At 34.4% G+C, this 15526-nt stretch overlaps 1 protein-coding gene across 2 annotated transcripts in view; it reads right to left on the bottom strand.

Annotated features, from left to right (window-relative positions):
- The window catches only part of Prkg1 (protein kinase cGMP-dependent 1), a 1175746-nt gene that overhangs the window by 719871 nt on the left and 440349 nt on the right, over window positions 1–15526 (bottom strand). For both annotated transcript variants that reach the window (XM_046456763.2, XM_046456762.2), the window contains exon 3: window positions 4155–4268. In XM_046456763.2, the coding sequence (XP_046312719.1) occupies window positions 4155–4268 (114 nt within the window). The remainder of the gene's footprint in view (window positions 1–4154; window positions 4269–15526) is intronic.

Raw genomic sequence — 15526 nt, 5'->3', positions numbered from 1 at the left:
CCTGACCTGGCATCAAGAGTTTTTCTTTCAATTTGAATATTTAGTCTTATGTTTTTATTGGAGTGAAATTGAATGGGACCATTTGAATAATACATTACTAAAGGCATCATGAATTGGAAACCCAATGTAAGAGGAACAGGACTTCAGTTTTCTAACTTCAAACAAAAATACCCCAATTCATGTATAGCCAGAGGTGGAGTTAAGAGCAATATATTAAACCACATAAGAATCTCAGAATAGTCATAAAAACCGGTTGTAGAAAATCCAAGTAAAAGAGAACAATAGCCTAAACAACTTGCCAATTCACACACAGGCTGTGTGTCAATGAATCCCTCTCTCATCTTAAAATAGATAGCTTTTCCTTTCTATTATGAGGGTTAAAATAACTGCAACTTTTCCATTTTTGTTATGTTGAGGAACCTTGAGCCTAGGAGCAAAGTTAAGAGACCCAGGGTAAGTGCAAATTGATAATGCTTTAGGTGTGAGGGTAGTAAAAGTGAGATCGCAACCAGGAATGACACTTTAGGAAAACATGATAATGATCTGGTTCCAGGTGTGGGAATTGGAAGCAAGGGGTGTTCAAAGAACATGTGAGAAATCCTGCCCCCGGGTGGGTTTTAAAAACAGGTGGTAAAATTTATTTCTCTATGTAAGGTTGAAATATTGGGACAAAATGTAAGAAAATCAACATGGAAGACATTAATATTATTTGGTGGCATAGAAACTAACTAATATCTGATATTTTTTTTCTGTTTCATGTGGTCTAAAGTTTCTATAATTGGATAGACACAATCTGAGTGGCTGCATTTTTATCAGTTAATAAAGAAACATGAAACTACTTAAGGCATTGACAACCTCAAGACAATTGTTAGGTTTGTTTCCAACATGGTGTTAATTTTATATGTTTATGTCCTCATTCCTCAGGGGAAAAAAATCAATGGTGCTATTTTATAAGACAAGAGTAGACTATGAATATAGATCTGTATCATACCATGATTTTTCTTTCCATATCACTATGGTTTTGGATATTTAAAAACTATTCTTCCTGGTATCAGATCTTCTTCCTAGTGCTATCATAATAACCAGAACTATGTGTTTATTTATTTTCAGAACAAAGCCAATTGATTTTTTTCCTAGATGATGAAAGAGCTTGCTTCAATTACCACCAGTGCTTCTTTCAGCTGGATCACGAGGAACAGCTTATCATTATGTCTTAGCATAAGGCAATCTAGAGATCTAATAAGAAAGTTATTTTCTGTATTTTAAATTAAAACAAAAACAGGTATTATGAATCAAATTTATCATCAGGGAAATCACTGAAATTTATTTAATCGAGGCCTGATACAATTTCAGTAAGTGCTCTCTTGAACAAGAAATCATGCAAGTTCACTGAGGAACCTTGAATACTACTGAGGCTGCAGTTACTATTGTGAAATTACAAATGTATGAAAATTCTGCCATTTTCATTCTGACCTACTGAGAAAGAAAGAGAATCATCATTCAATCAAGAAAGAAAGGGGTAATGTGAGGGGAAAGGAGGTCAGGAGTCCTGGCAACTGAGAGAGAAACAGGTAAGGATGGAAAAGCTATTGTGTAGAAAAAAACACCTTCCTCAGACTTAAGACAATGAGATCCAAGGGCCTAAATCCATTTTGAAAAATACACAAATGGCCTCCATTGGCAAGATAATCATAAATAAATGGACAAGTCACTGTAATTTTAGATACTGAGAAACAATAGTTTCTCAATAAGGCCAATAAGTTTAAAACACTTTTAAATATTACATGTAAAAAAAAATAAGAGATACCATGGGAAGTTACACACTGTAGTCAATACATAAAGGCAGCATCCACAATAGAAACTAATCAGTATTAGAGTGTTCATCTTCAAGTTTTAATTTAAGCATAAATAAAATGATATTTACAGCATACAGTCGCATACATAATCTTTCTGCTTAGTAGAGGAAACAGGACAAAATGGTTCTGAACAACAAATAATCATTAATCACACCTTGTAGTTCCTAGGGAACATTCAGAAGAAATAGGTCTTCAAAGATACCATTTCTTACTTAAGCCCAAAACCTGTACGTATAAATACGTGGATAGAGGTACATTTGCACTTCATAAACCTTAGGCTCTTTTCTCCATACAACCTCCATATCTTAAATGGGACTGTGAAGAAAAATACCCACACACCCACACACGCAGATACACTCCTTAAATGTCGCTGAGTCTGTATTAAAGAATATCCTCCATCACTCATTTCCTTTGATGGATGTTCTGACCCCAAAATAGTTAGGATTATAATTTGCATTCAACACTCAGCTGCTGCATATTAAATCAGAGGCATAGTATCTATTTAAATTTTCTAAACATGAGCACATACATGTTAGTGGAGATGAACACCATTTTATAAAACCTGAATACTAAAATTTATCTTTATGAAGCAAAGCAATCATCTTATGAAAAAAGCTCCACAATAAATTAATTTAAATAGACTAGTCTATTTAAAATACTTCTTTAATAAGAATTCAGTATTTCACAATATTAAGTCCTATATTTCTACCAAATATTGACTTTCAGAAAATTAGTAGTTTCAATTAGATTAAATGAGCAGTATACAGATTGAAATATTTTAAAACTTTAAACTTTTTAAGACAAAGAAGTTGTTATTAACAATTCTGAGAAAGCTTATTTTAATCAAAATATGCCATTATGGTCTTTTATTTTCCCTTAAAGAAATATATTTCTCAGAAAATGAACCATAATAATAAAACCTGTTTAATTTAATGCAGTTGCAAGTACAAGTACTGTTTTTTCCAGTTAAGGCACTACGTAAGTGAGTTAGACTTCTAGTAGATTCTGCTATAGTTCACTGGGCCTCATTTTATTCTTTGAGTCATGTAATTAAATGATCACATCCAATAGAAACATGGCAGTACCTATCAATCAAAAGAGTACTTTCCTTTCTGAAATCAAGAATCAAATGCTAAAAGGGTCCATTCTACAAGAACCCCAGTGCAACTGATGTCACAGTGATTTCAATTATTAAAAGGAGATTTGCTAACAAGACATGTAACACTGTTTTTGGAACCCTAGTCAGTCATTCAGCCTTGAGTTCTTAAGAATTTGTTTTAATGTCATATTGCCAATCATACACTGAATTTTTCAGAGAAAAAAATGCACAAAGTAGCCAGTGGCATCCAGATCAACTCATTGATGTTAATAATTTGTCATTCTGCCAACAGTTTTTTGTTTGTTTTTCTTTTAATAAGACCTGATCAAAGTAATACATACTTGAAATCATCACAGGATAATGTGTCAGCTTTTTCAAACATGAAACACACATGCATGTTAAGGATGCAATGGACTTTGCACTGTTGGCTTTTGAATTCAGCTCTGTTTGTTATATATTCATTATATTATTACTCGGGAAGAAGGAAAGTTTTTTTTTTTTTTAAATAATTTTTTTTCCTCTAACCATTGCAGCTGCTTCTTGCAAGCAACAAAAGTTGCTAGAGAAATCATATATACACATACATGTAAAATTAGGGAAACAAGCTGCTTTATTGCCCGATTTAAAATAAGCTCAATCAGTAGAAAAGAAAAATGCTATAATATGCAGCTTGATGAGCAGCTGAAGACAGAAATACACTCAGATGCAGTTTTAGAATTCAGGATATATCTTATTCAGTGATGTCTGAATGAAATGAAGGACATTTTTTCCTCTTACTTTTTCTAAACCACTGAACCAACAAGTGGGATTTATGTGGGTTATATAGTCTAAAACAGAGAGATGTAAAATTTCTTTAATATGGTCCTATGGCTTTAAAGGCCTTAATTAAAATAAAAATTAAAGGTCTTGTTCCTTGTTAATTCTCTTTTATGGAATTATAACATATTTAAAATACTAATTATAAGAATTCCCAATTAAAATGATCATACAATCAAAAATAAAACTTAAGTTATGCAAGAGTGGTCATTACCACTCACTCTTTAGTAGTAAAACAAATACATTGATTGTATTGCAAGGCAATAATTAGAATATGTATTAACACAATTATAAAAGAACACTAAGAGGCATTTAAATCATCATCTCACAGGTCTAGGGGAGGAAGACATTGAAGAATCTGGAAAATATGAAACCAAGCTTACTCTTGACGGTCGCTGTCCGGGTGCAGTTGTAAAGGATAGCCAGCTCCCCAAACACTTTTCCGGGACCCATGGTACACAGCTTCACGCCTTCTTTTGTAACTTCAACCTTCCCATCTAAAAAAAGAGAAAATCATGTTATCTTAATTTTCTGCCATGTTTCATTTCTTTTACTTCATTTACAATATGAGATTAAAACGTATAGTTATTTAAAAAATGCAATGTTACCAATTAAAACAAAGTTGTCATGAATACGTAATGCCAGAAATACAAAAATATATATAAGAAATCCAACTCTTTTCTTAAATCATCTCTGATAAGATTTGAGATGACAGTTTAAGCCCAGAAAAAGATGGGCATAAAAAGAGTAAACATAAGAAGTTATTCCATATTTAATACTGGTAAATCATGATAATTCCAATTTTACCATTATTTGAAATCTGAGAGAAAACTTAATTAAGTGGGTACATTTTCTAGAGCACACTTCATGCTTGAAAATTTTCATTTTGAGTAGGCAGCTATTATGAAGAGGGAAATTATGGTGACCCTTGGGCATTATTTAATTGCAGCTCATGGTATCTCTTTATTTGTAAACATCTTATCTGACTTAGGCAAGACTGTTTATCTGTTTCCCAGCCCTGCCAACATTGACTGTCAGAAAAAAATAAACTATAAACCTTGAGGGAAAAGAAAGAGTTTTTAGGACTGTTGTCATCCACAAAAGACTTGGAAAATGAAATGCTAAAGAAGGAACAGGCTAAGGAAACAGCATACACTGAGTAGATACTGTTGTCTGCAAGTAAGGAAGATGACATTCATAGGAGAAATGGGGGGGGGGATACATTTTTAAAGTTATAGCTCTGTAGGTTAAAAATTCCATCACCAGACACAACTAGGAGAGAACTAAAAAGGAAACACAATCTATTCTAGACCTCATCCTCTTCCTTTTTATTATTCCTCCAAGTTTCTTACCCACAGTCTACAGTTGAATAGCCTAATGCTTAACAAAAGAATTAGTTCCTGGCTGGCATAGTGTGGCATACCTGTAATCCCAGTAGCTCCAGAGGCTGAGGCAGCAGGATTGTGAGTTCAAAGCCAGCCTCAGCTACTTAGTGAAGCCCTAAGCACCTCAGTGAGATACTATCTCTAAATAAAATATAAAAAAGGGCTGGGAATGTGGCTCAGTGGTTAAGTGCCCCTGGGTTTAATCTTTGTAACCAAAAGAAAAGAAAAAAAAATCTATTTATTAGTTCTTGATCAAAGAAAGAAGTAATGTCTGTCCCTCCAGTGTTTTCCCATCTTCTGGCTTCGTGCATTGACTTCATAATTGTTCCTTTATCTGTGAGCCTGATATAATAGTTGGTTTTTAAGAGTGTTGGTTTTACATTCATTCCTTCTCTTTTAAAATCAACCTAGTTTAATCTAAATAATGTTGGGAAAAGCATAGTTTTGATGGGTTATTTTTTAGAAAAGTTTAATATTAATCTTAACTATAATAAAAATAATATGAGATAAAATTTAAGTATAAAAATATTAAAACTTAATCCATGTATCAGTGATGCATGACCTAGCTTAAGAGCACATTGTTCTACCCTGAAAACCATTTCATATAAATAGTACTAATGAGAGAAAATTCTAGAGTAGTGAGGGTTGAATTCTACATAAACTTTACACATTATACTTGATCTGTGTACTCATGCCCGCTCTCTGCATGTAATGAAGATAATCAGGAATAAATAAATCCAACAATTTGGTTTTATTTTAGTTAATTTTATCTTATTACTGAAAGTGAGACAGGCCAGACTCTAACATGGTGGCTAAATTAATGCATCTTCTGAAGTCACACCAAGATTTTCTTACCTGTTTTCTCCCCAGCCTTATGACCTGGGGCAAGTTGCTTAATGTCTCAGTGCCTCAGTTTCCTCACTGGTAAAGTCAATGAAATCAGAGCACTTACTTCATTAAGTACACATTAAATGAGACAAATGCTTAATAGTGTCTGGCTCACAGCAAATGCTCAATAAATGATTGTTATTGCCATTGTTTTCATTGTGTTTCCCCATCACATGTATGAAGGCATGCATTATTTAGATCACACTGGAGAACAATATTTCATCACCTACTTCAGAAACAAACCAGGGTCCATATAGAGAAATGCTTTATTTTTTTAAATGGAGGAAAAAAAATATTTTCAGATTCTTTCTCTCGGGGGCATTAAAGAGAGAACTTTTGAGTTCAAATCATTATCAGACCCAAAGAAAAAAAGAGAAGTTCACAAAATCACTCTGATCTACCTGAAAAAACAAACAAGCAAAAAAAAGGGCAAGTCTTTGGACACTTCTCTATTCGCCTGTACCCAGTCAATATTCAATGTAATTCTCCTTCTGCTGCTAGTTTTTTCCTAAGGTTCCCTACAATAACATAGCACCAGCTTTTCAATGCATTATAAAATTTTCTTGACCTAAAGCCCTACCATCAATTATAAATAGAACTAAGATCAAAATGAACAATGCTTAAAACATTAAAAAACAACTTCCATAAATAAATGATTTTGTACAATTCTGCTTCTCTGTCTCTTTGGGTGTGACATTTAAAAGTTTTCAGTGGAAAGAGACCCTAAAGCATAAATAAGATCACTACTGAGAATCCTGCTGGACAGTTTGGGAGTTATGCCTTTCAGAAAAATAACCAGTCTAAGTAAAAGACAAAGAGGAACATCAGGACTCTTGTTTTAGATTTCTTTTTGCTTTGTTTTCTTTTGTTTTAGTACCATGGATTGAACCCAGGGGCACTTAACCACTGAGCAACATCGCCAGCCCATTTTATTTTATTTTTTAAACAGATCTCCCTAAGTTGCTCAGAGCCTCGATAAACTACAACTTGCTATCTTCCTACATTAGCCTCCCAAGTTGCTGGGATCACAAGCATGCACCCCCTTACATGGTTCAAAGAGGATTTTAAAGAATCTTTAGTTACAGGAATGTGCCACCACACCCAGCCTAGCTGAATGGTTTCTTTTAGGAAGTCTGTGGACTAACCAACCACATCATGATAAGTATTCAGATATTTCCCCTTTTAAGAGGTTGAAAGTGTGTCTCCACCACCATGAGTACTATATTTGGTCCTACTGCTACTTCATTCCCTGAAAAACCACAGTCATATAATACCTATTTTAACTTATGGACAATTAGCCTTGTAACTGATTATGTTTTCCCTTCTCTTATAACCTTGCAAAGGTTTGTAGTCAGAACTGTGGTCTGGTTATAAAGTCTCAGAGGTATGAAATTTGTGCACAAAGTTACTTCTAGTTCCCAACTATTTTCATAATCTTACTTTATATTTGCCTAATTTTCTCATGTCTAACTTATTATTGTTGTAAATATGGATATAAATTATATATGCTAATTAGTCATACATGTATGAATAATGCTGCTAACAGAAGGTTGTGTTCCACATTAATTAGAATAGCTAATTTTTGTTTAAAGAAAGGTATTTAGGTTATTTTTGAGAAATAAAAGTTTGGATATAAAACATCTTGCTTGAGTTAAAAACTGAAGGTCAATATAGTCACAATAGTCAAGGAAATATAAGAAATCTGATATGATAGATTAAAGTGACTTCAAAAAAGCACTATTTAAAAAAAGTAAACAGAAACATCTTAATGGTAAACAGGAACAGTGTTTATAACTTGTTACTCTCAGTCACAAACAGATTGCTTATGCTTCCTCACACCTGTTGTGTAGATGAGGAACAAGTAATTCAGGGATGCAGGACTGATTGGTGCCGAAATGAAAATCAGGTGTATACATGGTATGAATGAGAGTTTTTTCTAACACATTTAGAAGTATCCCAATTTTCTAAAAGACCAGGAAAACAAGTCATTGATATGAAATGGGTTAAGCTTATGCACCAGCCTTGTAGTAAAATTGGAATCAATTAGAATTTTTACAGATTATTTCCAACTATGGAGTGTGTGCTCCACTTAAGAAAGCTAAGAAATAAGACAAGGCAAAAGTTTACTGCATACACGAGCAGCCCTAGTCCTACCCAATAGCTTAATAAACTTCCTCTATAGTGTTAGGCGGTCATGAAGCCACTCCCCTAGATTGCACTTCTTTACTTCATAGGCTGAACTTTTGTATGCTTTGCCAGAGGCTTATTCCTAACTTGGAAAGGTTCAGCTTAAAGGTTTTTATATAATTTGCTGCTAACTTTAGGAATGCATTTTGATGAACTCATTTCAGATCATCATTAATTGATGTGATTTCTATTGCTTTAAAGACATAGAAAAGATTCATCATCATTTATTCATGATTATTTTAATACATCAATTGGATTCTCAAATATGTTTGATTTCAAATCAAAGATTTTTAGAAAAAGAGTAGCAGAAAGTCAGATTCAGAATATTCTGGTAAAGTCCTGGACTTTTCCTATTATTATTTTCTCTGACCAAAGTCAACAAGTCAGCAGTCACTAGAGGCTCTCAGAACTGTTAGTTGGGAAACTAATGATATTCCAGTTAATCTCTACACTCTACTTTTGCTCCTCCTATTGTTTTTTAAGATGATAATACTCTATTTGTAATATTTTCTCTATGCCTTTTGCCACAATCTCTATGTGGAGGAAACAAAGAAACATTCAAATCATTTTAATTTGGATGTTTCTAAATTGCTAGAGTTGTTTGCCCAAGAGAAGTTGTTCAAAACAGGTGGCCGAGAAGAGGTTAAAAGAGTTATTTATAGTTTCATTAAATTCTTCCATCACTCCTGCCATTGCCTTGAATAACTGGAAGATGTATCACAGTAACTTGAACATATTTTTAATTCTACTTCAGGTACCATATGCCTATTTACGATCTGGAATGAGCTAAGTCTTAAATCTTGTCTCTTTGAGCACCAATCAATCTGCCTTCTGGTTTTTGGCACCACTATATATGCACTACCCTTGGGGGATGCTAAGTGCTAACAGATCCATTATAAAGCATCTACATTCTTGTTGATCTTTCATAAAAATCAACAGATCCCATAAATAAACAGAGTTTACAAGGGGATCCCAAATTGCCTTACTTTGTTTATCCTGGTGGGTTTTATTATTATTATTTTTTTAACGAACTTGTTTTGTGTCATAGGATTTCTGTTGGGGAATTAGCTTAGAGATTTATTACTGGCAAGCCAAAATAGAATTACTGGAAATAACTTAATTATGAACACTGTGCTGAGTTCCAACAGTCTTGGTTGGAACACTGAGGACAAGTTCACTGGCCATTAAAAGGAGACAGATATTATATCAAAGATTCTATCTAGACAATACCTCCTGTCTCTTCCATCCACTAAGTTGTTTGACTACTTTCATGATTGTTGTAGGTTAGAGACCATAACTTTTACATTATGTGTTCCCTCCAAAGGATTTCTGTAGATGCTAAATTTAATAGGAGTTTCCAGCATTCTGGAGGTTAAGCTGTGTTGTCACCAGCATGGATTTTTCTCTGGGAGATGAGCTTCATCTATGGATCTTCTTTCTTAATGGATTAGGGATTTGACCAGACCTGACTTGTAGGATCATTTTAGATTTGAGGTGCTGTCACTTGGGGAAGAAAGCAGAAAGTGACAAGGCTGCAATGGGCTAAGTGTTCCCAAGGACAAACTATTAACTTGGATATCTGCCTTACACCCACATTTGTCAGTCATTTATATCTGTCTTTCTTAAGCCAGTGTTAGAAGGAAAAGGACATCCCCACTGTGAGAGGCAAGCTTGTTCTTCAATTAAAGAAAGGCAGGGTGTCAGGCCTATCTTTCATCAGTTTAAGATTGCATTCCAGTCTGAATGGATTTGGTCTCTCTGGATCTGAACTTCAACTCCATAAAGGATATGCTAACCCATCACAGGATTAATCGTGATGTCTGAAAATCATTCTTTGGCCATTGCAGAGCAGCCTGTGAGAGACTGCCCTATTTTAGTATAATGTATTCCTTTCAAAGTGTTCTTCATCCACTTCTAGTTGAAAATGTATCTTGCTTTTCGTTTTTCACTGGACATATACATGAAAGAGAGTTTTTCTCAACTATTTTCATATTCATAATTGCTATAACCATTAAGGTTCTTATAATATTTTAGTTAGGACCAAGAAGGCATTTTCTTTGATGACATCATAGTAAATCTTTTTTTAAGAGGAGCATAAAAGTACTAGTTATCCAAATGGAATAGGAAAGCATCTGAGGTACAAGAGACTAGTTGAGACTGAATCTACATAACTGAGGATCTTGGCTGCTTCTCCTTCAATTAGGCAAATCTGATTTCCTTTCTGGTCATGACTACTATAAACACACTTGACATAATTTTTCATTACACTAATTTCAACAGACAATATATGTTGCATATAAAATAAAGTCATAAATTATCTTCAGTAATGAGGGAATAAAGTCATAAATTATTTTCAGTAATGAGAGAATAAAAAACAAATGGACTGAGAACTAAATTGGTATAAATTTTACTCCATGCTTGTATGTCAAAATGAACACCAATATTATGTATAAATATAATGTATTAATAAAAATGAGCTATGTAAAGCTAAAATCTCAGGGAGGGAGGGAGGGAGGGAGGGAGGGAGAGAGAGAGAGAGAGAGAGAGAGAGAGAGAGAGAGAGAGAGAACCCATACCTCAAAATATCTGAACTTCACTTCTGTCTCATTTGTTGTGTTTCTAATTCTGAAGTCATAGCACATACATAAACACACACACACACACACACACCCAACCTCTTTGAGAAAACTGACTATAATTTAAGCAATTTGGGTATAGAGAATCATCAGAAAAATCAGAATGAAAGTCTGGAATGAACAACTTATATTTCAGCACTTCTATCCTCTTGCAAATATTTAAAGAAAACATACCCAACCTATTGTAGGCGGGTCATCCATTTTTTTGACATTGAATATGATTCTCCAAAGATTTCACAATGTCCTTTCCCAGCATTATGATTCTATAATTTTTGTATATATTATGTTTTGGAACCCTAGTGCTTTAAAGTATACAGAAAGCACTACATAAGTATTTGTGTAATGATATCAATTTCCAGTAATGAGGAAAACTAAAGATGGGCCAGAGAAGAGATATGCATTTATAAAGAGAGTAAAACAGACTAATCATCCCTGAATAAACGACAGTTGAACAGATTATTTGTCTTAATTAAGTTTATTAAACCTAATTCCAACAGTGTATAATGCATTCCTGCTCTATTTCCTTAATACATGATCACCTTCAATTAGTCTAAACAATGCCTGGGTCTTTCTGTAGATTTTTATGGTCAGGTAAATGGCAAGAGCAGTACTATCATTCGGATTATGGGCAGTTTTCATTTGATTTTGATTTTATGTGTTAATATTAACCTTGGGATAATTGATGACATCATGCAGTGCTTCTCAACTGGGGGTAATTTTGCCTTCTGGGTACATTTGGCAATGTCTAGAGACATCTTTGGCTGTCAAAAATGGTGTGTTCTACTGGCATCTACAGGGAACAGGCCAAGGATACTGAACACCTTACAGAGCACAGGACTGTGCCCGCCCAAATAATCATTCAGCCTAAAATGTTGGTTATGCCAGAGCTGAGAAACTCTGATGTAAAGTAAACTCCATGCATGTATAAAATACTTACATTTAAAAAGAAAAAATATGAATTCCACCATTTGTCATTTTAACCTCCACCTGATGTAAATTCCAAGTTGAATGAAAGGGTAACATCTGGTTGCAATATTTAAGTAAACCATGTTGCCATTGGGTTGAATGAAGCCACAAAGCTATTTTCCTGAATAATTTCCCCACTAGTTGTCACCTGAAATCGAATTAATCACAGAAATTTCCAAAGAAGACAAAAAAAAAAAAAAAAAACTCTTACTGATTTTAAAGCAGTATCTTTTACCCACACATCTCTGAGAATTTCAGATCCTGACTCCACCACTTGACCCCCCAGAAAATCTTGAATAAATTAACTCCTTATGAATCAATTCCTTCACTAAAAATTTGGAATAATAATATCTTATTTCATAGGGTTCTGAGTAATGAAATAGAGAATACAGGTAGTGAGATAAAGAATATATGGGTTAAGAACATTTCTTAGAGAGAAAATGTCCTATTTCTTAGGAAAAATAAACTACTTTGAGAGTCAGTTCTAAGGAAGGAAAGGCAGGCCCCAAAGTCATGGTTCCTAAAATTTAGGAGTGGGAAACAGCAAAGGGATGAAGAACAGAGGCTGTGAAAGGAGAAAGGTTCTGGGCAAGAACTGGAGAAAGGCCTCCTGCTGCAGTGATGAAGGATTTTTAGTAAAAGTGATATTGTTATTTCTTGCCAGAATAAATGCCCTATCCCTCCATCCTAATTTTAGTAGTTTGCTTCAGAGTAATTTTTTGCATGAAGGGTTTGAGGGATGATCCATTACTTAGATGTACCAAAGAACAGAGGGACCAGGATATGAAGAATTAGTGACAGGAGGGAGTTGGAGAGCAGGAGATTTGGAGTAATTATGTAAATCACACAATTAATAAGAAACTAAGGACTCAGGCATTTGCAGCTATCTTAGGGGAAGGCACCAGCTTTTCACAGATGTCAAATGGGTACTTAATCCAATTTCACATAATTTTCAAGCTATTAGAAAAGTCACTATTGTCAACAAGGGGATGTCCCTTGTCACTTCAATCAGAGATTATCTGTCCGTTCTCCCACCCCCACTCCATTTGACACTTTTGCTTAGCTTCACAACGGTGCTTATAAGGAATAAAAAGGGAGTTTTGGAGTCAGAAGTTGATATTCTGGTCCTCTGAGCTGGGGGACACATTGGACCTTTGGGATCTTTTTTTTTTTCCCATCAGTACAATGGGGATAATAACTATGGCTTTGCAGGACTAGTATATGAAATTCATGAGCTAGAACTTGGTGTGTGATGAAGCTTTCTATAAATATTAGTGCACATTCATAAGGGGAAGTATCCAATTCCTGCCACGTCTGCTCATAAACAGTAGGAGGTTAGTAAATATTTGTTGGTGAATAAATGGGGATATTAGTCAAAATGGCCACTCCTTTGACCATACTTGTGTGAAAACCTTAGGATTCTATTTTAACTATTTTACCTATACAGTCCTGAAGGGGTTAAAAAAACAGTAACCGAGAGTCTTTACCTCCCACTCCTCTTGCTGAGGGTCTCTCTACACTCTAACTTCCTTTCATGTATTACTGCACTATAACTTTCACAGTGGTAAAATACATTTCCCACCATGAGAATTTTTATTTGACAACTTAAAATATCTGTACTCGAATTGATATATGTATTTTTCCCCTTTTACATGAGTTTAGGCTTCTCCTGAGTATATAACTCATACTTATCTGTCTTCACATTTTTAAAAGGAAGTGGAGGGGGAGAAACACAGAAGCAAGTAACAACCATGTATGCCACAAAATACCCTGAACATCTATAAAAAGATGAGAAAGAATGCTGTTGAATTTATTATCTCAAAAGCAGTTGTACAGATGGACTGGGTAGGCCGGGAGTGAGAGGACCCCCATTTGAAAGTTACTACACATAGGGAGAATAAGTACCTTCATCTTTTAGCACCACTGAGCACAGGATTTAGAGGAGTCATAGTGATATTTTAAAAAGCAGAAAACTGCTAAGCATCCATCTAGCTGGCAGTCATAGGAAGTTGTAGAAAAAAGCAATGTATAAAGGGCCTCATCAGCTGATGAACAAGATACAGAGGGTTCAGCCATAATAAGGAATGAATTACTGATACAGACTTTGAGGTGAATGAACCTTGACAACACACTAAGTGAAATGAGCCAATCATGAGAAGCACATAGTGTATGGCCCCATCTATATGAACTGTCCAGAAGAGTCTAAGCTACAGTAGAGAGAAAAAGTAAAGTTGCCTAGGGCTGGGCGGGGGGTAGAAAGATCAAGAGGTGATTGCTAAGAGGTGTGCAGTTTCTCTTTGGGATAAGAAAAATGTTCTAAATTTGGCTGTGGTGATGGAGAAACAATCTTGTAAATATACTAAAAGATATTAAACTGACTGCTTTAATTGGGTAAATTACATGATGTGAACTATCTCAATGATGTTGTTAAAAATAAAGATTTAACACACGTCATAGTAACTGCTCAATTATAAGTCACTAATTCCATCACATAATATCCCTTATGAGAATTTTTAAGAATCAAAGATTCATTGGTCTCTCACACCTCCTCCAATAACTTTTCTCCTGTTCCTTTTAGGACAGTTACAGCTATACTCTGCACCAGCTGTGACCTCATTTAAAAAATATTGTCCATCCCTTTGTACTCTCTGTGAAAAAGAACACCAAATCATCTTTAAATAAGTCACACAATCAGTGATACAAATGCTTACTATGAGCAATTCAATTCACATAATAAAATTCATTCCTTAACTGAAACTCTAGTTTATGTTTTCATTGACAACCAATGCAGCTTCTTTCCTGAACTCTCTACTATCAAACTTTACTGCACAAAGAACAGAGTCACTCTTTACTATTATTTTGATAAAGTTTACTCCCCTACTAAGAAATTCAAACTAGTTCCTTTGGAGTCAAATTGAATTGCTAACAATGAGTGTCTAGTCCTTTCACAAACTGAGATATTCTCTAACTGAACCTGAATCAATTTTTGTTACTCTGTTACTCAAAAACCATGGTCAAGTTCTGAGATTCTGGGTGGGCTAGAATCCAAGGATCTGTGAACTTAAATGGGCGCAAAAAAAGAAAACCTCTATTTTTACTAACCTCTCATTGAAATGTAGCATTTCCACAGAAATAAACCATATTAATATATAGTACTTGTGATGTTGTCACCAATAGAAATTACATTTTCTTGCTATATTACTTGCTATTTTATCATGTCTTTAATTATACTTTATGCTCATTGCCCCTTCAAACTCAATGACAGTTATTAGACAGTTATTATGAATGTGTTAAATAAAAATAAACATCTGTTAATGAACCATACATTTTTTAAAAATTTTAATTTCCAATTTCCAATACAATTAGTTTCCTGGGTAATCCATAATGCTTTATATTATGTACCTAAAAATATTCTGGTTGGGGATATGGCTCAGTTGTAGATCACTTGCCTACTGTGTCTAAAGCCATCCATTTGATTCCTAGCACCACTGAGAGAGGGGGGTGACTGGGGGAGGATAAAGAGACAAAAATAAAAAATATTCTGAAATGAGGACCACAGGCATCAAACTTTCAAAGACATTCCTGACACACAAACGATTAAGAACTACTGACTAGATGAATAAACTTTTAATATTCTACAAAAATTAAAGAACTTTCTTTATCATTGAATTTGCCATTCTCTTATATTTCCAT

The sequence above is a fragment of the Marmota monax genome, unplaced genomic scaffold (assembly GCF_021218885.2).
Source record: "Marmota monax isolate L192 unplaced genomic scaffold, Marmota_monax_Labrador192_F-V1.1 WCK01_AAM20220418_F8-fsc00166, whole genome shotgun sequence".
In the NCBI taxonomy this organism is placed as follows: Eukaryota; Metazoa; Chordata; class Mammalia; order Rodentia; family Sciuridae; genus Marmota; species Marmota monax.
This window is presented reverse-complemented; position numbering and strand designations above follow the sequence as displayed.